The 24345-nt window shown below is 32.6% G+C and overlaps 3 protein-coding genes and 2 pseudogenes across 8 annotated transcripts; all 5 read right to left on the reverse strand.

Moving 5' to 3' along the window:
• Positions 1 to 2143: 2143 nt before the first annotated feature.
• Positions 2144 to 5665, reverse strand: LOC110658042 (signal peptidase complex subunit 3B). The gene is made up of 6 exons (XM_021815504.2): positions 5295 to 5665; positions 5165 to 5212; positions 3681 to 3743; positions 2822 to 2875; positions 2527 to 2613; positions 2144 to 2415 (listed from the first exon to the last, which is right to left on the reverse strand). The coding sequence occupies exons 1-6, from the start codon at positions 5418 to 5420 to the stop codon at positions 2290 to 2292; spliced, it is 504 nt and encodes a 167-aa protein (XP_021671196.1). The 5' UTR covers positions 5421 to 5665; the 3' UTR covers positions 2144 to 2289.
• Positions 5666 to 9022: 3357 nt separating this feature from the next.
• LOC110657984 (gamma conglutin 1-like) lies at positions 9023 to 10684 on the reverse strand (annotated as a pseudogene).
• Positions 10685 to 11699: 1015 nt separating this feature from the next.
• Positions 11700 to 13110, reverse strand: LOC110657983 (gamma conglutin 1-like; annotated as a pseudogene).
• Positions 13111 to 16972: 3862 nt separating this feature from the next.
• Positions 16973 to 19768, reverse strand: LOC110658041 (heavy metal-associated isoprenylated plant protein 34). Of its 2 annotated transcripts, none has more exons than XM_021815501.2 (3): positions 19191 to 19768; positions 18943 to 19027; positions 16973 to 18559 (listed from the first exon to the last, which is right to left on the reverse strand). In XM_021815501.2, the coding sequence occupies exons 1-3, from the start codon at positions 19218 to 19220 to the stop codon at positions 17163 to 17165; spliced, it is 1512 nt and encodes a 503-aa protein (XP_021671193.2). In that variant the 5' UTR covers positions 19221 to 19768; the 3' UTR covers positions 16973 to 17162. The 2 variants fall into 2 exon arrangements, with proteins under 2 accessions (XP_021671193.2, XP_021671195.2); XM_021815503.2 differs by having other exon boundaries at positions 18943 to 19024; positions 19191 to 19767.
• Positions 19769 to 22327: 2559 nt separating this feature from the next.
• LOC110658038 (uncharacterized) lies at positions 22328 to 24276 on the reverse strand. 5 transcript variants are annotated; one of them, XR_002495485.2, is made up of 4 exons: positions 24022 to 24276; positions 23279 to 23340; positions 22997 to 23192; positions 22328 to 22893 (listed from the first exon to the last, which is right to left on the reverse strand). XR_002495485.2 is itself a non-coding variant. In XM_021815500.2 (3 exons), exons 1-3 carry the CDS (start codon positions 24146 to 24148, stop codon positions 23049 to 23051), a joined length of 336 nt encoding a protein of 111 aa, XP_021671192.2. In that variant the 5' UTR covers positions 24149 to 24276; the 3' UTR covers positions 22328 to 23048. The 5 variants fall into 5 exon arrangements, 1 of the variants encoding a protein (XP_021671192.2); XR_002495484.2 differs by having other exon boundaries at positions 22328 to 22652; positions 22825 to 22893; positions 23279 to 24276; XR_009147031.1 differs by having other exon boundaries at positions 22328 to 22652; positions 22751 to 22893; positions 23279 to 24276.
• Positions 24277 to 24345: the final 69 nt, after the last annotated feature.

Below are 24345 nucleotides of genomic sequence, written 5' to 3' on the forward strand. Positions count from 1 at the left end.
ATAGTTTTGGTTATTCAATGGTTGCCAGCATTACGAAAAGAAAATCAATTTAGTTACTGGTGCATGAATATATTCTTCTATCATTGGCAAGCATTCTAAACTTCGCAACACCCAACCCAAGACAAAGAAAAAGGTTTTATCCAGTTCTTGTTTTACAGAGAGGAAAGTCTAAAGATAGTCAAATCCCCTGCATTTCCACTCAAAGCAGCTCTCTCGCACGCCAAACCCATAACAAGCCCAAGACTCTCATCATTGCACTATACAATGGCTTCTATACATTATACAAACCAAAAAAAATGAATGCACATACTGAGACATATAAAGTATGTTAACCAAAAGTTTGCCCATCACATCCATGTTACATGATGTGCTGAGCTCGAAGTCACAAAGCATACAATTCATACACAAATCAACCCAAGAAATTAACACAATTCAATGTCAAATTCTACTAAAATTTAATCAGAAGACACCCGTTGCTTGTTACTTAAAAATTTGCCAGACATGGAAATGGGAAAGAAAAAATATAGAAACTTCACATAAAAATCAAAAGATATCACCATACCTTTTCCTTTTCCAACATTTTCCAAGTAACCAAACTCTAGTCATATATAAGAGAAGGGTATAAGTATGTACTATATTGAGAGAGAGATTATGATTCTTCATACCAGATTTCCTGTAGCAGACGAGATAAAAGATTGGAACCGAGAAAATTGTAGCTGGTACAGCTTTGCGAATCGTTTGCACCTACAGTCTACAGGCCACAGTCTAGACTTAATGGGTATGATTGGTTGCTTCGTGTGACATACTCCAGTTTTGGAATAAGAATGTCCCAGATTAAGGTCCTTTTCTCCCTTTTTTAGGTAACTAATTAATAAATAATTATTATGTTTGTAATTATTATAAGCTCATTAATTATATATATATATATATATATATATATATATATATATATATATATATATATATATATTATTTAATATTATATAAATCTAATAGCAAGTATTTGATCTAAAAGTCACTGAAATCATTCTTATACAAAAACAAGCTTACAATAATTATAACTTTAGGATATTATACACTCAGTCATATTATTTTAAATTAAATTTAATATATTTTAATTATAAAAATTTCAAAAAAGTCAAATTTTTTAAACTTTTTTTAATATATAAAATATTTAAAAAAAAAAATAGATTGAAACCACAATCCTGAACTTGCCATTAACGTAATTGGCTTGTAAGCAAAAATTTTTCTACATGATATGTTATGATTTTGGCTACAAGATTCTAACAAAAGATGGTAAATTAGTTATGCTATTACTACAATAATGAAATGCAAACTCGAAACCCTGGAAGATACCCACTCAGAAAGCTATTTGTATTTAGCTTAACGCAAGATCCTAAACAAATAAAATGCTCTTCCCTTTACTTCTTAGTCAAAATCTTAGTAGAAATTCAGCAAAAGACTTGCATTTTGCATTATGCTTTCCAAGTTGTCAGGTCTTGGCACCTCACACAAACCTGAAGCCAGACCAGACATTTTCTTCTGCTCATGGTCTGGATCACCATCAGCGGTTTTCTCTGCTTGTTCTCTCATTTCTTTCCCATGGCTCATTTTCTTGCTTTTGAAGACTCTTTGATAAAGAATGAAAGAAGGAAGAAGAAGAAGAAGAAGAAGATGCATCTTACGTTATGGGAACTACGTGTACTTTTAACTTTGCATCTTAGCCCTTGAGGCCTAAACCATCTTCCCAGTAAACTTTTAACCGTTCACAATAGCAACGATGGAGCTTTGACCAAACCCATTAAACAGCGAAGGAGTTGTGATTTAAACAACATTTATAGAGTGTTATGCTATGGGATTTCTGACAGGCTCAAAGTCTCCAACCGAACTATTCTTCCCATATTATTACCATATAGATATAAGTGTCTTCAAAGCCTTGCCTAAATGAATTACAACAGCATCCACAAGTGTTAACTGATTTCCACATTCTTCAAACAAAAGAAATCATATATTTCTAAACGATTTCTTAAATGAACTTCTCATCGACTATGGGCATTTAGCAGAAGCATTAATGGACAAAGGAAAAGCAAAAAGCCCCTTCAAATAAGGATCTGAATCCAAAAACCACAAAAAAAATGTGAGGTAATAGAAAATCCCATCAATGATCATTTTCTTTTTCAACAATATTCGTTTCTCTGTTTCTAGTTTTTTTAATTCAGCCTAACTTTATCATCCCATATTTAAATGTCTTAAGTTACAGCTCAAAAAGGTACACAAAATATCCCATCCTCATCTATATTCCTCAGGCAAGCGGTATCCGGACATGACTATTTTGTCGGCAAACATTTTGCCGGTCTTGGGCATGACATGCCAGTGCAAAGTCAAATTGAATTCTTTACCACGAAGATTGCTCCCCTGTATTGATAAAATTGTTTAGATATTTAAGCATGCAAGTGAAAAGCCTATGCTGGCTCAACTTGCATCGGCATAGCATACACAAATAAACGACTTCATGAGGGAGTATACCTGGTCAACAAAACGATATTTGTTTGCAGTTTGGATCCAAAAGTTTGCATGTTCTTTCGTTGGTATGATTGCATCCCAAAGTGAAACCTTAAGCACAATGCAAAACAAGTTAAGCAGTTGACATAGTCTGTGTAGAAGACCTCAAAATTTTCCAAACAGGTGAAATGGACTTCCCTAAAGATGCTAATGATGTATGTTAAAATGGAAAAATGGATAGGAAACTGATTCTAGCCCCATTATTACCTCACAAATACAAAATTGAAACAGAAAATACTTAGTTTCAGGACACAGGTACCTGGTTCAAGGAATTTTTTGGGGTTTCATACTCTGCAGCTACAAATACAAAAACCTGCAATACATGGGAAGATTATTACTATTTATGTTTGAGCAAGCCCTTAATGTGAAAGCATTGCACCTTTTTAATCAGTTTTCTAAAATATTTTAAGAAATTCCAAAAAGAAACCAATGCATCATGTATACCATTGTGATAAAAAATAATTATACTCATGACATGGGCAACAAAATTTTGATGTATACATGTGACAAGGTTGGACATATTCATGTTCATGGTCCCAAAAGAATGTCTGAATCATAAAAACATGCCAGAAATTAAACAAATGATTTCAACCAAAAAAAAAAAATTGCCAGAATAAAAGTAGAGAAACTTTATTACGAAAAGGGTATGTTCAATAGTAAAATGATTGCTCAATGGGATACTTGGACAACCTACCTCTGCACACAAGCCATACAAAATATAAATACAATATCTCTGACTCAAAATGACTACAAAATCATACTCCCTCAATCCCATTTCACGTTTGTTAAGATTTTTGCATAAGGATTAAGGAAATGATTAGATAACCTCATTTTTATTACTATATATATATATATATATATATATATATATATATATATTAATAATTGACTAAAGCACCCTTGTATTTAATTAAGATAGAGAAAGGTGATAAGGGAAAGATAAATACGTTGGAGATAACAATAGACAAGGGTAAAGTTGGAAAAAAATAATTAATGCTTCCTTGATTTTCTGAAAAAGTAAATAAAGTGGGACAAAAAATTTTTTTTAGAACATTACTTGAAATGAGATGGAGGGAGTATAAAAATGGAAAACTAAAAAGATTTTTCATAAGTCATACCTGCTTTGTGTTCCACGTAAACAAAGACTGTAAATCAGCTGTTATATTCATTGTGAGGCTAACCTGCATTAAATGAATAGCAACTTGATCATCAGGATATCAATAACTAGAATAAAAAGTAGTCTTCTACAAAAAGTACAAAAATAGAGTTGTTAAACTACATGAACATATAATGCGAGATGGTTGACACCACAACACTATCTTAAAATAGGTAAACTCAACTACAAGAAACAATTATGAGAGGGGCCCTTTTGGAAGAAGAAATTAGACTGTCTATGTCCAAATTGCATTTAAAATACTGCAAATGAGTAATTTTTCTCACTCAACATTCTTCCCCAAATTCTCATTTTCAAAGCTTCTTTCAGTTGAAACTTGAAAAGGAAAATTTAAAGCAGCTGAACCAAAAATTATTGCAATAGGAGTAAGACAATTATTTGAACTGGTATAGGTTTTAGACATTTTATAAATTGATAAGAATTAACTAAGAAAATGAACAAAATGAAATATGTAATAGACTATTGGTTCGATATTACAGAAACAGAAGAAGACTTGAACTTTAAGGAGCCAAATAATATATTGGCTTCTATTTACCCAGATTTAGTTTTGTATTTTTTTTTTCCTCAAGACATTCATGCATCAAGATGTATAAGTATGCATATTTTGCTTTATCAAGAATTATTAGCTATCCTTTCTGATTAGGTTTTCTGCAAGTTCAAACTAAGATAATATAGTTATGGCTTCTGGGCATCAGAGAAATCAAGCAGATTAGAGCAGTGAATAGACAGTCAAACCATTTGATAACCAAAAAATGAATTCGACCGAAGTAATTAGAGATTGCAAAAAAAATAAAAAATAAAAATCTACTTTGTTCAAGAGAGTGAATTACTAAACAAACATAAAAATGAGGTGAGGAACTTCCGAACTCTGAACAGCAATATGAAGATCTGTGCTGCTGAGGAAAAGAGAGCAAGGTGGAGGGGATTGACTTTCATTAACACTAGATGACATGTAATAGTATGAAATCTTAATGTGACATTTGAATGGGTACATCCAAAAACCTTTCAATTTCAACACAACAAGCAAATAAAGATGGCCAAATTGGAGACCGACAAAGGTCAAGATATTTTCTATCTTCTACGATCAAATATTACATTATGTTATTCGGGTCTGATACACCTACAGATCAATACAAATACAGGAAATTGAATTCAGTACATTACAACAGTTAAATGGCAGTTGACCCAGAATTTGGAACCTAATCTATATGCATAAACATTTAAAGTGTTACAACTTCTAATTAGGTAAAACTTAATCCGAAGTCATCAAAATTAACAATCAATTGTAAATTTTACATAAAAATTAATAATTGCCTACATTTTTTATTGGCAATAATTCTCTTAGAAGAAAGAAAAAACCATAAATCTACAAAAAAAAAAAAAAAAAAAAATTCAGCTCCTTTCAAACAAACAAAAACCTAAACTTACCTCATCATTTCCATGCGGCTGCTTTTGAAACCAATTGATATTCAATATCTACAGTAAACAAAAAATACCAGTTAGGGTTTCAAATTCCAACAGATCCAAAGAATCGTACAGATAAAGAGTGATGACCGACCTGGATTTGGGAAGTGGGAGAGGGAGAATTAAGGTTATCAGAGAGGGAGGCCATGGCACACATTAGCGCGAGGATGGTGACGGAGAAAGTTAGCAAAGCATTAGCTCTGTACCCAAAGGAATGCATGATTGCTACTTCGATGTCGTATTGGCGAATAAAAAACCAGTTGCTAGCTCGCCAAAGCTAGTGGTGATTTATCGGAAAAGTACTTGTGTATCTTGCCGTGTCGTCGTTGTTCTCGTCAGTGTTGACGTTTCCGGTCCGAGAAGAGAGAACGGGGCGTTTTGTTTTGGGGTTTTGAGGAGCGCATATTACAGAGTACACTCGGTGCATTATTTTATTAATGGAGGAGCACCTAATAATAAAATTTGCCTTCGAGGCGTGTCTTGTGTGTGTGACTCGGATTTCGTTGCTGTTTTATCATTGGACGGCACACGTCAATTCTTGTGGGCCCATTGCTGACATGGCCATCTTAGTCAAATCTTAATCAAATATTAATTTTTAATTTTCTCCGTAAATGATTTAAAAAAAAATTCTCCTTAAATACATATTTAAAATTTTATATTTTTCACTAAACGATGATATGTCCTTTCAGATACACACTGGATTGTGGGTTATATGAAAATTAAAAAATTATTAATATTATATAATTTTAATGATATTTGATAAAAAAAAAAAGTAATGATATCTAGTCTATTTAAAAAGATTTACATTGTAAATTTTAAAATATATTTTTTAATTTATAAAATATATTATATTTACATAGTTTTATATTTTTAAATTCTATTTTACAAGTCAATAAATACCTTTTTTTAAATAACTTATCACTTTTTTTTTAATTTATCATGCTTGTATATATTATTATCTCTTATTTATATTTTTTTAATTTTTTTTAGCCACTTAAGACATATTTGGAGTCAATATATAGACTTATTATTGTTTTATTCATTTAATTTTTATTAAATTTAAATTTAAGACTTCATAAATTTAAAGAATAAAAACTTTTATAAACTAATAAAATTATTTCACTTCATCTACGATTCATCAGGCAGACCTGCGGTTGGATTGATAAATCTTTAGCAACTAGTATTACTGATTAGTTGTGTGTAAAGAAATTGATAAACCAATCAACTCGACTAATTTAAATAAATTTAAATTTAAATTAATAGTTTTATATATTAATTTTTATCTAGTGCAACCGTTTGAGGACAATAAATCGATTTCAAAAGATGTTTAGTAAACACGTAGAAGTGATTTATTTGATCAACCATGATCAAGTATATATATATAGAAAATATTTTAAAATTTTGATTATAATTTATTACTATTTTATTCAAGGTACTAAACTAGTATTTTCATAATAATGATATTTTACTTTATGAATGTTATTTTTTCATGTATTATTATTACAATTATTTTAAATTGTTATTTGTAATATTGTCTTTATTAAAAATAAATAAAAGTTAATTTATTAAATTAAAATAAAAATAATTAAATTTCTTTAGAGTATATTTATTTTTAATATTATTAAAAATATTTCGGTGATTCCAAGTGCCACGAACTCCTAGGATGACAGGCTTTCAAAAAGAACCGGTGGCACTTCATTTGGTGGTTGGAGGAAGGAGAACCGAATGGGGAAAGTTTGAAGAAAAACATATGGGTTTTAAGCTTTTCGGTGACTTTTTTGGCAATCCGACCGTTGAATCGAAAATTCGAGATCACCGATGGACTCAGGGTGACAAAACCTTCGAGATGGGATTGGCTCTGCTTCGATCGGACACCGTTTGAAAAAGGCGATCATCGGACAGTTCAGATCGCTCGGTAAGATTTTTGGACTTTTTCAATTTTCAAAAATTAGAAATAATTTTATGATAATTATTAATAATTTTTAGGCTTAATTTAGGTGTAATTTGATCGATGATAACTCACCGATTCCCGAGATTGAGTTTTCAGCCAAATTCGGCTGCCCGGCGTCCCGTCCTAGAATATGATCAATATTACAGTCAATCCTACCGTTTTTAGATACTTCGAACACGTTTCAAGCATCAGAATTGACTTAGTTAAACCCGAACTCTAAGTTTCCTTATTTACCTAATACCGGATTTTGAATAAAAATCTATAAAATAATCGTGGGTGATTAGAAAATTATAATTCCTTTTTCAATGGTCTTATAGCATCGTTAAGGATCGCAGGGTAAAATTTTAGAATTTTTAGAGCTAGTTTGAATGACTTTTACAAAATATCAATTTTTAGCCTTATAATTGAATTGTTGGACAGTGTGAGTTTTACCTAGTTTGAAGGGTTCAGGGGGGGCCATGTATTATTGTTGAGATGTGGATATAAGATTATGATTTTAGAAGTACTGTTTGAACTACTTTGCAGGTTGAGTTGGTCCTAAGTGTAGAGAAAACTCTGCCAGATTTTTACCATAAATTAGGATGTCTTTTGACTCTTTAAAGTTTTCTTTTAAGTTAACTATGATAAATTTATAATATAATTATTTAGGTAAGCTGGGTTAACCTTCCTCCTCCGCTTAGCCGCCGCAATGACTTTTAGTGTACAGTGAGTAGATATTGATTTTATTTATAACTTCAATATTATTATATATTCAAAGCAAGCTCATGCATCACATATAAATATATGTATGTAGATAAATATTAGACACACTCTATGTTGCATTTTAATTGATGAAATTATTGTGAGTATCGCCTTAGGATAATTTAGAGCTATGTGCGTTTGTCAGCGTGCGTGAGGTGTAGTACTGGATATGGGTAGGACGGGTAGATCGGCTTGAGCTAGTCTCGCTTGGGGCTCAGTCCTTTTTGTGATATGTCAGGGTGAGTACGACTTTGAGTTGATCTCGCTAACCTCCGTATTTGGATTATTAAGAAAAAGTCCGACTAAAGTTGATCTCATTGACAGATGTTGGAATTAAGAGAGCTGTATAGGGGATTAGCTCCCATATATATATATATAATTAATTGATGTGATACAAGGGTGTGTGAGTGCTCTAAATTATTCTTTGTGTGAATATTGTGTGAATATTGTCTGAATTTGATTGACTTCGATGATGTATGTTGCATTTCATCCTTAGGGATGCATTAGTCGTAGATAGTTATAGAAATTTTATTTAAAATCAATATTATACTTTATGAGTCGAACGTTCACTCCTATTCACTCTATTTTTTTCAAGCCACAGGAGGTTTTATTTTTGAGTAACCTGCCTCCTTCCTCACAGGTTTAGTTAAAGAAGTTTAATTACATTTTCATTTTTCCTTATCTTCATTCTAGAACTCTGTAGGTAACAGTAGTGTAATAATTATTTGGTTTGTAATAATTAAATTATGAGGATTTAACATTAATTATATGAATGTGTGTGGATATATGGGATGTATTGTTCTGAGGACGAGGGAGCTAAGCTCCCATTTAATTATGTGACTGATTGGGGATTGTGATTGTGAGTTGAGCTCTCTAACTGTATATATTTGATATTTATAGGTCTGGTGAGCTAAAAACTCCCCATTGGATAGTCCAGTTTATGGCCGGACTCTGTTCAGTTGTTTTCTTGAAATTGAACTGCAAGTATAGGCCTTAGAGTTGGGCTAAGAATAATAGGCTTACTACGGATTTTTGGGACTTTATTTCAACCCAAGTCCTAGTACTGGTCCGACCCGTGAGATCGGATCGTGACAAAGAGCAAAGATGGCCTTTTATTTCATTTCATATTATACACTTGTCAGAGAAACTCCTACTAAGCATTTAAAGGAGGAGTTGCTTTTCCAATTCCCATATATACATATATATTCTATGGATTAACTGGGTTATTGCGATTGGAACAGCTAGTCTTTCGATTCAACAAAGAAGAGCTAAAACCAACCTTCGAGTTATGAAGATCAAAATGAACAAGGTTTTCTTCCAGCTGGTGAGCCCCTATAACAATTGAATCTGCAGGGTTCAACCCTCCATCAATAAACGCCAAACATGATATAAGTGGGTGCACCCGCACCACTGAGTTTGCACCAAAAAGTGTCCACGCAACATTTTGGTCGCCAACTACAAGATCAACCTTAGGGAAATCAGGGCCAGCCGTGGTGTCTGAAATTCTTCTCGGGTCGAAGCAGACGCTGAAAGCTCCAACAGGTGGTGCTCCACCTGATTGCGGGTGCTGAATGGAGAACTGACTAGTGAAAAGTTGAGTGAAAGCTTGGAAAATGGAATGTTCAAGAACTGTGTTTGGAGTTATTGTGCTTATCTTGGCTCTACCAATGTTAGTTTTCAATGGAACAGTTTTCTGGTTTACTCATTGATCTCACTCGTACACAATACTCTCCTTGTCTCCCAACGCTCAATGGTGTGTAGCTCATCTGAGGGGAAACATTAGGAAGCAAAGTGGAAGGATCATCCCCGAAGTAAATGAACCCAGGGCTTCTATAGGAGGAAGTCAAGCACAAGGCAAAATTTGGCCTGAATCCAAAGTGGGAAGCAAGTTGAGTTGGTAGAGCAATAGAAGTATGCCCTAATCCAACTACTCCTTCAACATAATCTGGTAAGCCATTTTTGAGTAGTGTAGGTGGTGCACAAACAAAGAGGAATTGAGGCACTGTGACCACTGGACCACTTGCAGAAGGATTAATGGAGGACTTAACTCTAATGGATCGAATTGAGGGCACATCTTGAGCTAGCTCACCCGTGTTAACTTCTTGAGACACAGGGTTCCCAGAGGTGAGAGCACAGGTGTTGTTATGGCACCCTGGTTTAACTTTAGGGGAGGTGCACCTGTGACAATTGTGACTGTTGGCTCTAGAGCACTGAGTAGAATGACAGCGAGGGGCGTAGTATACCGTTCATCGCATTCCACAGAAAGGAACCTCCCATTTAGATCAACCAGAAGTTTTAGTTGGACTTGTGGGGTTCTCTTGAGAACGCTTGCCACATGAAGATTTGTTATGCCATCTTTGCGAACAGTTAACACCAGTTTTCGTGCAGGTGATCTGTTTGAGCTGCTGATGTAAAAGGGTTCACTGCTATCAGGTTCAGATGCAAAGACAGCAAAGGAAAAGGTAAAGAAGATGAGGAGAAAACGAAGGGAAGATGAATAAGAAACCATTGTTGAAACAAAGAAAGGTTGAAAAAGAGAATGTTTTGATGAAGGATCATTAAGCGTGTTATGTGTGTGTGTGTGTGTTTTATAATGCTAGTGTTGCCAAATGCGACATATGGACAATTGGACATTTTGGGTGTTGGTATATCCTCTTGTCAAATAAACCATATAAGCTGTGGATTTGGGATCTTGTTGCGTGCACCGAGTGACAATCTGATAGAGGACATTCACATGAAAAATTAGGCGGAAGAGAGCTAAAAGATGAATATGATCCCATGCTTATGAACAAAAGAACGGAAAATAAATGAGTTGCAGGTGTGAAGAACCAGATGTCGATGAGAATTGGGAAGAGCTTCGCTCGCCATGCACTGTTGGCGAGAATGGGCTTGGCTTTCATACGGAACTGAGTCTGTGACAAGCCTCGATAGCATTTGTATTTTTATTTTTTGCTTGGACAAGCCCATCTTCACGGCTTCATCCCTTTGTGTTGGCTAATAATTTGAGTGGTACATATAAGAAGTATAATTTTTTAAATATTTTTAAAGTACTATTATAAAAGAATTATTTTAATTATTAAAAAAACACGCATACCTGATATTTTTTAAATTGAAAAATTCATAGTCAATGATGTATAATTGATAAAAAAAATTAATAAATAAATTTTGAGAAGTTCAAGAACTTCATTAGATAATGAATTTTAATATTTGCTTCGATTTTCCATTAATTATAAATGTTAGTTTTTAAGATATAAAATAAAATTTTTCTCACTTAAATATGATTTATTATAGATTTAAGATACAAAATATACAATGAGACCTATTTATTAAATAAAAAAATTTCATATATTTATATTTTTAATTGATAATAGATTAATTTAGGCAAAAATTTCACTGTAAACATGAAGAACATAACATCAAACGAAAAGGAGTAACTTTAGTTCTCCAGTTGGATCTTTTTAATTTGTGTAAGATCATGAAAGTAAAGGGACATACATACATACACACTCATATATATATCAAATTCATTATGTAAATAAATATAAATAATTTATATTTAAACTCATGATGAACCTAATATAGCGAAAAATTTTAATGGATCATTATGCATACGTAGTGATCAATTTAAGATGTGCAATATCATCAAGTCATTAAAATATAATTCGATCACATATTAGAAACTCCAACAAGAGGCTAATATACATTTTTTTATTATAGTTAGGGATTATGTATACTGAAATTCTCTTTCCAAACCATCTTAGAAGAGCTAGGATACGTTTTATCATACATACAAAATTCCTTCCCATTCTATGGAGTTGGTTTGGAGTTGAAGTTGGCACAACTTGTCCTTTGAAACAACAAGGAAGAGCTAAAACCTAGCCTTGAGTCATAAAGATCAAAATCAACAAGGTTATCTTCCAACTGGTAAGCCCCAATAACAATTGAATCTCTTGTGTGCAATCCTCCATCAAGAAACCCTAGACATAACACACCCGGTTGTGCCTGCACCATTGAGTTTGCACCAAAAATTGTCCAGACAACACTTTGGTCGCCAAGCACAAGATCATCAATCTTAGGAACTCCAGGGCCAGCTATTGTGTTTGGAAATTTTCTTGAGTCGTAGCAGACGCTGAAAGGTGCCACAGGAGGTATTTGGGATATGTGTGAGAGCTGATCAGTGAAAAATTGAGTGAAAGATTGGTAAATGGAGCGCTCAAGAACAGTGTATGGAGTTGTGGTGCTTATCATTGTTCCACCAATATGGGTTTACAGTGGAACAGTTTTCTGATTTATTCTCATTGATCTCACGTCTATATAGTACTCTCCCAGTCTGCTTATCATTAACGGTGTATACCGCATCTGTCGAGAAACATCAATTCCTGGAAACATATAAGAAGGAGCATCACCGAAGAAAATGAAGCCGGGGTGTTTGAAGGAGGAAGTGAAGCATAAGGCAAATTTTGGTTTGAAACCGAAGTGGGAGGCAAGTTGAGTTGGTAGAGCAATAGAAATATGCCCTAGACCAGCTACGCCTTGAACATATTCCGGTAACCCAATTTGCAATAGCCTAGAAGGTGCACAAACAAAGAGGAAATGAGGCACTGTGACAATTGGACCAGGGTTGGACTCGTCTCTAATGGATTGAATTGAGAGCACATCTTGAGCTAGCTCACCCATGGCACTTTGGTGAGAGACAGGGTTCACCGACATGAGTGCACAGGTGCTGTTATGGCACCCAGGTCTCACCTTGAAGGAGCATGTATAACAATGCTGATCACTATTGGCTCTAGAGCATTGAGCAGAATAGCAGCTAGGGCCATGGTATGTTGATGACACGTAGTTTTGGTCACAATTCACCCATAGGAATCTCCCATTTAGATCAATAAGAAATTGAAGTAGGGTTTGTGGGTTTCTCTTGCGAATGCTTGCCATATGAAGATTCGTTGCACCATCTTTGCGAGCTGGTAACAAAAGATTGTCTGGCTTGAAAAGGGGTTGATTAGATTCAGACAGAAAGACGGCAGAGGCAAAAGCAAGGAAGAAGAAGATGAGAAAATGAAGGGAAGAAGAAGAAGAAGAAGAAGAAGAAGCCATTTTTGGAACCAAGAAAGCTTGAAAAAGAGAATGCTCTGATCTAGTACTCGCTGAGCATCTATTATAAGTCCGTTTTATAGTGCTAGTGTTGCCAAATGTGAGAGATGGACAATTGAGATTTTGGGTTACGTTCATGCATATATAGGTGAAGATTTGGGATCTTTTTTGCTAAGAATGTGCAGTGAGTGACTTCCTGAGAAGAAATTCACTGATAAATTAGGCTAAAAGATGTGTATCAGAGCACAAGAGCAAGAGAAACGGAAATGAGCTGCAAGTGAAAAGAAAGTAAGAAACAGTTGTCGATTAGAATTGGAAAGAGCTAGGCTTGCCATGCACTGTTTTTGCAGTGCGAGGCCCGAATGGACTTGGGTTCTATAGTGAACTGAATCTGCCAACAAGCCTATATAACTTTTAATTTTGTTGGACAAGTCCATCGCCTATCTTAGCCCTGTTGGCATTGAATTTCAAAATCGTTTCTGAAAAAAAAAAAGCATTATTTTATGTTGTTAAAAAAATTATTTTATTATTTTAATACTTATATAATTAAAAAAAATACTAAATCAATTTTTAATCCCTATAAATAATATATTTTTTTCAGTAACAACTAACCTTTCTCCTTTTATATCAAGTAATTTCAATTCTACAATCAAGCTTAAACCCCGCCATACATTGATTTCAGTTTGATTCCGAGCTAGAATTGTTGGTTCAGTAAACCTCATAGTTTGGATCTATTCTACTTTGAAACGATTTTGATTCATAATGGTTTTGATTAGAAGTGATTCACCCATTTGATGCATTGTAAAATATAAATTTATAAGATTTAAATTTATAAAGCATCATTTATTTGGTTTTTAATTAAAAAAATAAAGAGACGTAATATAAATTTTAAATAAAAAAGATAAAATTTTGAATCGGACTGATTTTGATTCAGGTTCAATAAGGGGACTAGAACCGATTTTCCTATACTCTAGTTTCAAGTCAGTTTATGAACTAAAATCATTGATTCATTTTAGGTTCGATCGAGTTTGATTTAGGCTGATATTGATCTAATTCACATTTCAAATAAAGAGATAAATAGGTCAGTCATATTGTGTCATTTTTAACATTATAAAATTTCATGTCAAAATTAAAGTTAAAATAAAAAATAATAATATATTTAATGGATGATATGTAATATTGAAAAATGAGGTGGATCTTAATGAATTGTGAAGCCAAAATTGAAGTGAGCAGATAATGGTTCATGTATATGTAAGAGTTGCATTGATGGAAAGATATATATATGTAATGATGAAAATATATTGAGTGGAAGATGAAATATCAATTCATTCAAGTGGTGCAATCATAACCCCCCAAAAATAAATAAATAAAATAAAATCTGAGTTATAATTAATGTGGAGCAATCAATATCAAGCTTATCAGTATCATAATTATATATATATATATATATATATATATATATATATATATATATATATATATATATATATGTTGTTTCTTTGCTTTTAAACAAAGTCTTTCACCCTTGAAATTCAAATTTCTCTAATCAATAATGGCTAGATATATATATTAATAATCACTAGAGAGTCGATATTAATTGTGTTGCTTGCACATTTGAATATAAAAATGTGATCTTTCGGATCTCATATCAGTTGTTTAGCTTACACGTGAATGTGGATTATATGGAAATAAAGATTTCATTAAAATTATCATATTTTTAATGGTGTTTCATTTTCGTCACTAATTTACGTGTGCACGTGTTCTATTTTATATCTGACAAAAAAAATATAAAAGTGTAAAATAATTAAATAATATATAAATTTTAATTATTATTATTATTTATTAGTCTTGTAAACTTCTTTATTTTAGATAATATTTTTTTTTATGGTCAGCTCAAAATAATTCTCATTAATAGAATCAATTATCTTTTTATTATTATTGATTTGTGAATATTAAGTAAATTTATAAAATAAATAAAAGTAGTGAGATAGTTAATTGTTATTTTAATCTATTCTTTTTTTTTTCTAATTATATAAATTTTTGCTTTTTTTTTTCTTTATTTCATGTATGAGTGCTTATATTTTTGTGTAAAAAAGTATATTTTAAAATATTAAAGAAAATTTCTACAGAACAAAAACATTAAGACTTTTTAAATTTTTAATATCAATTTTTATTATTAAAGTAAATAAAATTTAAATTTATTAATACTATTATCAATTATAATTTCTAAACTTTTGTCCAATATATTAAATATACAATCCTTTAAAGAAAATCTCTACGCCCACCACTAATTAAAGGATACCACATCGGATTAACAGAAATTAAATTAACATTTATGCTTTTATTTATTTTGTGTAAAATATTTTGTAGATAAATAAAAATATTTTTATTTTTTATTATTTAATTACTATATTAAATTAATAAGATATATATATACTTTTAAATTTTAATAAAATTATTAAGATTCAAAAAATGATTTTCACCCATGGATTTAAAATTTTGAATTGGATTAGATATTTTGACAATGACATGGTATTAAAATAGATTTTACACTTTAATTATGTGTTGTCAATTTTAGCCGTCCTATATTCATTTTTAGCCTTCCTATATTACATAAGCTAGACTTCACATTATTTCAATTCAATAATGATTTTATAAGATAAATTTTAATAATTATCTTTAAATTTTAAAAATTATGACAGAATTATCTTTAAATTTAAAAATATAATATAAAATTTTTTAAATTTTTAAATTTTATATAGTATAATTTTTTTTAATCTTATATATAATAAAATAATCTAAAGTGATAATAATATTAAAATTTATTATTATTATTTGAAGATAGAATTTTTCTAACCAACTCTTATATATCTTATACTATATTATTTTATATAGTTGATATTTTTCTATAATTAGTCTATAAAAAAATTATAATTAATTTTATTACTATTATATAAAAGAAAAAATTATTTATGATATTATTATTTAAATTATATAAATTAATTATTAAAAATTAGAAAAATTTTATTATATAAAATTTAAAATTTTAGAAAATTTTATAATATATTTTTAAATTTATGAATAATTTTATGATGGTTTAAAAAATTTATGGAAAATCCTTAACATTTATCCTGATTTCATTGTCGTGGGACGTCAATAATTTGATTGTGCGTTTAGTAATTTAATTATGCCACGTGGTACGGCCTAATAAGTGTGCCGGTTCAATCGCAATTCCAATCGTGTCCTCTGTTTCGTCTTGTTATTGATTGGATTATGTCACGTGGTAAAAAAGCCTAACACTTGTCAAGAAGGGTTTTGATCCCATATGAAAAAAAGGCTTAGCATGCAAGAAAATGGCAATCAAATCCAATATTTTTTAGTATTTAATTTGGAATGTGATTGGACTTGACAATAGCCATTATCGGATTTAAATTTATTTATATTAATGAAATAAATATAAACTTTAAAGAAATAGAATTTAAATAATTTTTATAGGATTGTTCAATTTTCAAATATAAATTTTCAATCAAAATATTTTATATAAATTATTCATTTAAATTTTATAATAAGATAAGTATAAATAATTTATAATAAATTTTAATTAAATTTAAATGATAAAATTATTAATCGAGTTAGAATTAATAATCCAAACTCTTATAGAACCAGATTTTGCAATTATACTAAATATTTATTAACCACTGCACTTAATTATTTGAGGTTTTAATTCATGGCGGCAATGGCCCAATTTAAGCGTAAGGAATTATATGACAATTTGGTGGGTGGAATTGGAAAGGTCCAAAAAAAAAAAGTTACTGCTAGAACACAAGGGAACACATCACAGCATCAATCACTTTCAAGAGTCTCTTGCTTTTAGTGAAACTGATTAATCTTTGCAATTCAAACGTTCATATGATTAAAGTCATTGGACGGTGACGGTAACCATACTCACCTAAAATTTGAAACTGAGGAAGATTAGATTAGACCGTCCAGAAGGTAAAAGGTAAAGAAATAATATTACTATCAAACAAAGGGGTTTGAAACAAAAATTACAACCTATTTCCAAGTTCCATCACATAGGTAAAAGGTAATTTTAAAACCTTACACCCTTGTATAATCCCCCCATTCCAAAAGCTCATATCCCAGATAAGCTAGAACATTATTAAAACTAGTCTAGCAACTTCACATTACACTGCAACTATTGGCATTTTCATCACTGAAGAAGTGAGTGTAGGGATCAGCCATTGGATGTGGTGGCATTGGCGGCGGCGGCATGTAATTAACAGCCGGTTGCGGTCTGGCATACATCATTGGTTGAAACATATCATTCCCATTTTGCCTCTGCTGATTCATCATCATTGCCATATATTGTTGATTGTAAGGGTTGCCTCCTCCCATCATCCCTTGATAATAACCACCATTCATGGCTGCTGGTGGTGCAGGCAGTCCTTGCACTGCAGGAAAATTACCCATTGGGCGCATCTGGGCCATCTGACCCATCTGGCCCATCTGGCTCATCTGACCCATCTGGCTCATCTGGCTCATCTGACCCATGTTCTTGGCACCACCACCACCACCACCACCCCTATTAACATCAATTTCATGGTATCCATTTTTCATTTTGTTAGAATCATGGACCCTATCGTTTTTGCCTCCACCTTTCTTGGCCCCATTGGAATTATTGTTTCCAGCTGAGCCACCATTATTGAAGCTCTTATCAGTACTACTTTCTCTTCCATTTTTACTCTTCCTCCCAAAACTCAAGAACCCTCCAATCCCACTTTTGCTGCCATTTTTATCTTTACCATCTTGTTTTACACTCCCTCCCTTGCTATGACCATTCTTCCCATCACCACCACCTCCACCTTTCTTTCCTCCATTCCCGTTCTTCCCATCATTATTGTTGCCTTTGCCCTTCATGACCAAAGGTATCTCAAAATCATCACCACCTTTCTTGGCATTTCCTCCTCTTCCTCCTCCTCCTCCTCCTCCTCCACCACCACCACCACCCTTTTTAGCATTAAGCATAGGTCCATTAATCATACCATGAGGGCCATGAGCTCCATGACCATTGCCCATCATGGGCATCATTTTGTTAGGCAAATGATAACCCTGACCCTGACCCTGACCATGTCCATAACCATGACCAAACTCCTCCTCCTCATCATCATCATCAAAATCATCATCAAACTCGTCAAATTCGTCATCAAATTCATCATCAAAATCATCATCATCACTTGCATCAATATAATCATCCTGCAAGTTGAACTTGACAGATTTCTGGTCTTTATGAGGTGGCATCTTTAGATCCTTAGATCCTTTGAATTGTTGCATTTGGTGTTGCCCTTGTTGGCCTCCTTTTCCACCCTTTTGAGATTTGTTATCTTTGCCATTCCCAATTTGCATGTTCTTGAATTGATTGTTGACAAGATTTTGGTAGTTGTTGAAGCCCTTTGGAGCTCCCCATAGCTCTGCATGCTTCCCTGACTTCTCAAGCTTCCTTATGAGTTTTGCTGCGTCAACATTTCCTGTCACAGTTACCTTCCCTTGCTCTGCATTTATTGTTGTATTATACACCCCTGGCCAAAACAAATACTACCCATGAGGAAAAATTCAAAATCTCACTTAAATTTGAAATTAAAGAAAAAAAAAAAGATATTTATGAAGCACGGTATCATATCTGCGACTGTTGAATCTAGCATTCTGAGCTCATCAATTGTTCTTTTGAAAAAGTATGGTTAGCCATAAAATTTTTAATAGACAACCAAAGAAATTCGAAATAATGTTATTCCTACCCAATTGGGAGGCTACAACCCAAATCATTTTGTTTTTTCAGAGATGTTCTCCAGAGATTTACCAGATACTAGTTTAAATTTAATTAATCCTCACAAAATAATTAACAAATTTACACAACAGTAAAGAAAATCTTGCAGAAGGAATTATCAAAAGATAAGGAGCATACCATCAACTTTTTGCAGGAGTTTCTTTATTTTCTTCTTACACCCATCACAGTGACACTGTATATTCACTTTCAGAACACAAGTCTGCTATGAAAACCAAACCCCAAAAAAAAACCATAAATTAGAAGGAAAATTCAAGAAATAAAATTACATAAATGTTCTTAAAACCACATAACAAGAAATGAAGAGCGTTCTTATTAACTAGATTTTGAAGCACGAAAAAGGAAACAAAATGAACACAAGGGGTTACCTGCATCTTCATTATCTCTTGTTTACTCATGTTTTACAACAGACTGAAACCCAACAAAAAATTCTCAAAGCCAAAAAATGAACTGGGAAACAGAGCTTGACTTGAGAGAGAGAGAGAGAGAGAGAGAAAGAGAAGAATGAGGTGGTTGCTTCCAAGCTTGGAATAAGGAAGAATGTGCTACAAGGTTTCAAGAAAAAAAGAGGCTAAAGAAGTTGTTGGTGGGCATTTAACACTTATCTTTTAGCTGCCCCCTACTTCAGGGTTAATATTGCAACAATTTTAAAACTTTTTCTGTTTGAGAGAGAGAGAGAGAGAGATTGCACAAGGGGCAAGGTATCATAATGAAGGTCAGCTTGAGCCTGAACCAGTTGGAGGTGGCTTTATATTAACAAAGATGACCTGCTTACAGTTTAAAACTCAAAAACGGATGCTAATAATCATAATTTTTAACATTTAATAATAGTGATCATATCACTACTACTATGAGACTGAAAAAGACTAAAGCCTAAACCATATGATGAAGGTGTGGAGCTGTTGTTTTGAGATCACTGATGGACTGGGCTTAACACCCTAACGCCATTGGGCACATGTCTTCACACTTCACATTACCATTTTATAGTGGGCACTGCACTAAGGGCTTGTCGTCTGTCTCAGATGTTGCTTTAATTGAATGACACCAAAATCATTTTATGAAATATTGAGTCTAAATTTTAATAGAATTATTTAATAATTAAAGACATATTACTCACACATTAAGTCCATAATTAAATTCCATTCTCCAATACTTTTAGGGAATGGTGGGATAGAAACCCACTTGAATTTGAGAGTAATCCATTTAGATAATAATGGTAGAGCCAAGAGATGTAATTCTAATGGATAAAGTTCAATGCAGTAATAAAAATGTCATGTTGCTCAAAAACATTAAGCTCCCAAAACAATAGTTAAAGTGAGTTTCTAGATGAAGAGATAGTGGAGAAGATTATTTTAGCATCTCTGCTAACTAGTTGTCAATGACCCAATGATGGTATCAAGAAGACAGTATTACCCTTCTTGTGTTAGAGCCAAAAGCAAACCAATGTGAAGTCAAATTTGACATTATACAAAGAATAGTTTTATTTATTATTGGATTATTAAACTAACAATCGAGTATGTTATTTTATTTAAAAGAAAATTAATAAATTAAATAATAATTTATGAGCTATACACTATTACTCATTAAGATGAGAGGCCAAAATGAAAATAATATCAGATTTAAATTTTATTTTATTTTTTTTAATTTTTAAAAGTGAAAAAATAAATCAACTTAGCTACTGGCATTTATTTTATAAAGCATAAAGTAAGATTTGAAATCTTGTGTATGAATTAAAATTAAAATAGTCTTAGACTCAATTCTCAAAGCAAAGATTGCCCTTAACCAAGAAGGAGCAAGTTGGTCATTTCAAGAACTAATCCAACTTGTTATGGCATAAAAACAATAACTTGGGTCCAAAAAAAAGAATTAAAAAAGTAATTGAACAATGATTTTCTCTAAGTTTGGACCCCATCTTTGGAAACCAAAATTATTATTTGTGGACCTTAAAAGCCTAAAACCTTGCAAGAAATGGTGTCCTTGCATATTCTTTTTGTGTTCCCTTTGGCTTGTGGAAGATGTTTGAATGAGGACAAAAATTGACCCCCACAAGAAGCCACAATCCCTAAAATATCTTATGAACTTGCTTTATGGTGGGCAGTGTGTAGTGATGGCTGTTAGGTCTCAAATTGGCTTTTGCAGTCCAATCTTTGACTGTCTGATGAAGCCTTTATCCCTTGGGTTTGAATCATTGGTTCAATTATACATAGATATATAAGCACCGTCCATTGTTCTATACTTTTTTTTTTTTTTCTTGGAATCCTTGGGCTTAGAGAGGTGGCAATTACTGGAAATCTTATATTACTGAAGTACCCACCTCGAAAAAATCAAAGCAAACTCACCTTGTATGGTTTATATTAATTAATTAAACAAAATGTTCAGTGAAAAACTGGTGCATATAATAAACTATTATCAAATGGGTAAATTGGAAAATCAAGGGGGGTAATGACTTGTCTGGCCATGGGCTGATTCAGATTGAAATCGATCCTCAAACCATGAATCAAATTAATTGGATGTGAATCAAAATTATTTAGTTAAAAAAAAATAATTGGACCGTTGGATTTTAATCGGACCCAATCAAATTAAAACTATGACCAAAATCAAAACTTTAACTATGATTCTGATTTAAGTTCACCTTTTTGATGAATCAAAACCGACGATTCTAAGTCAATTCAAACTGAAACTGGCCGGTGACTAGCTCTGGTCATGACGCCAGAGTTTAAATCAAGCGGTAATAACTCTAATATTATTAAATCAAACTATTGTCCACAGGAAGCATCAATATATATATATATATATATATATATATGATTTAACAAATTTTATGCCATGGATTAAGCAATTATGCAGTTTGGTAGGCCCTTGCAAACAGTTCAGATGAATTGATTATCACAATTCATCATGTGGCATAAAGAATAATACAACTGTAAAATTCTTAATTACACTTAATTATAATCTCCCCTTCAAAACCACACCTCTTAAACTTGCTTTTCTTAAAGAGTGCACATGCAGGCCTTTGATTTTTTGAATTACTAATAATGACTATTCTTAGTAAATATATTCTGATAATTGAAATTTTAGTACATAGTACAACTCCAGGGATGCAGATTTCTGTAAGGACCTGACAATTACAGTTCTGGCCTTCTGGGTCCTCACTTCTCAGCTTGAAGATAGGACTTGGACCCTTAAATTTAGGACAATTTTGACTCCTCTATCCCTGATATAATGGTGGTTGGTGACTGCCATGGTTGAAACTTGGATTATAGATTTGATAAGACTCGCTACTTGTTCTGCAACTTCTAAGGTCAATCCAGCCTAATTTTGTAACAGATTTGGGTGTATCTTTCTTTCTAACTATTGCATTTTCAAGATTTTTCCAATCATTTTGAGTGAGCAAACCTCAAACTCTGAAGTCACCTCACAAGATTTGCTGCAATGAGTTCTAGTTTAACAGTGATCGAAATCAAATAAAAAAACACACACACACACACAAGATTGCTTGTTCTCATTAGAAGCAATTCTTGATTTGCTTTTCAAGATGCTACAGTTGTTTGTCTGCTTTTAATTATGATAAAAACAAGCTTCTATTAATTGGAAATAAAAAAGGAAAAAAGTAAACAAGAAAAACAAAAGATTTAGAATCATCAAAAACCAAGCTATTAATTAAAGCAATCCTGTGAGTGGAAAGAAACCTTATTTTTAAACATGACTTTTACTTTTTCCCCTGTAAAGCAACCATGCAATTGAGATATGGACCCATTAATAAGAGAGGAAGTGACAGAATCAATCCCAATGCTTTTCAAGAATCAAGATACTGCTGCTGCTGCTGAGTGCTGGCATGAAAATCGAAGCCAATAGTTAGATCTGTAATCTAAAGAACAAGATCAACAAAGATTCAAATTTCTGAGGGAAAAAAAAAAGTGATAGTTACTGATCCCTTTCACTTTCAGACAGTATTTTGAGACCAAAGACCTCACTTTTGTCCCCCTCTTTATGCCACAATACCTTGAGTCTTCACCTGTACTTTAGACATTCTAAAGCACTTTCGCCTCATTGCTTGTATTACAAATATTCCTTCAATAAAGAGAAAAAGAGAGACAACTTGAACCATACTTATGGAAAATGACCTTCACAATAATGCATTTTTATTAAAATTTCAATTTTTCTTGTAACATACCAAGAAGGAACTATATCAACCTTCTGTGTATAAACAAGAATTCCATGTCAAATTATACTTGGCCTCTCATGGGCTGTAGCTGCCATTGAATACGAATCTTGGCTTCAAAAGTTCTTATGAGAACAATCTGCATCCTGTTACCCTGTGGAATTCTTGGTGAGGGAACGAATCTACCCCCCTGATGTAGGAGGATGATCTATAAACACGAAAAAGGAGACATGTCAAGTGGAAGGAATTGCTTATTTATGACTATGAAAATTAAAGGATCACTTAAATTGTTACCTTCGCTAATCTTGATCTCCACAAGTTCCTGGATGGTTTGGCGGCATATTGGGCACTTAACACTGCTAAAAAAAAAGTTTATGCATCTAAAGATATATAAGTGAAATGACAGTCTACAAATGGTGACTCAGAAGAACCAGAAAGTCCGGTTCAAAATCGAACCGAAATTGATCAAAATTAACTTTCAACCAGATAAAAATCGAACTTTTTCTTTAAAAAAAAAAAGATAAAAAAATAATTTTAAATCATTAGATTTGATCAAAACAGAACCGAATAAAAAACGAAACCAAAACCTAAACTTTGAACTGGAACTAGTACATCTACTTAGTAGAATGAAATAAATTATATTCCAATAAACATGACAGATATTAAGTGCATCCCAACATCCTGAGGTCAAATAACTCAGTCCCAACTAGATTTAAACATTTAAAACACAGTTAAATTGTCATCTTAAGCTCTTTATGGCTTCAAATCCTAAATGTGGCCATTTGAGATTCACCTGTAAAACTAGGACAGCACTAATAAGTCCACATTGATGATCTATTGATCTTCATTCACTCATCAGAAAAGTAAGCAAGCCAGTGTCTCATGTCAGACAACCAATGCAAGCACACATCTACTGATCAAAATCAGATCAAACATGGCTTTTTTGGAGGCTAATTGTACAAGTAATAAAAATTTAACGTCCATAGAGAAGAGTAATAATAAGAATATATATGCTTAAGATCAGTATTCTATCTCACCATATGTCGACAAGGCAAAAACAGCTGTGTCCTTTGGCTCAGTCATGCAAATGACACATTCTTTCCCTGACACATGGGAATTGCCAAAGCCATAAATTAATCTCACGTAGCTCATAGTGAATCCCATCAACCCACAATATTTGCTTCATTATTTTCACTTGAAAATGGCCCTTATTATTCTTGTCCAAGACTGCTTGAGTAATCTGTGCATGAGGAGACATGGTCGGCAGAGGCTGATCATCAGGTTCTGCAGCTGCAAAGAAAGAAGACAGGCACGCTTCTGCACAGATAACAAGGGGGAACATATCTTCCTCTGTTGTGGGC

The sequence above is a fragment of the Hevea brasiliensis genome, unplaced genomic scaffold, assembly GCF_030052815.1.
Source record: "Hevea brasiliensis isolate MT/VB/25A 57/8 unplaced genomic scaffold, ASM3005281v1 Scaf7, whole genome shotgun sequence".
NCBI classification, from domain to species: Eukaryota; Viridiplantae; Streptophyta; class Magnoliopsida; order Malpighiales; family Euphorbiaceae; genus Hevea; species Hevea brasiliensis.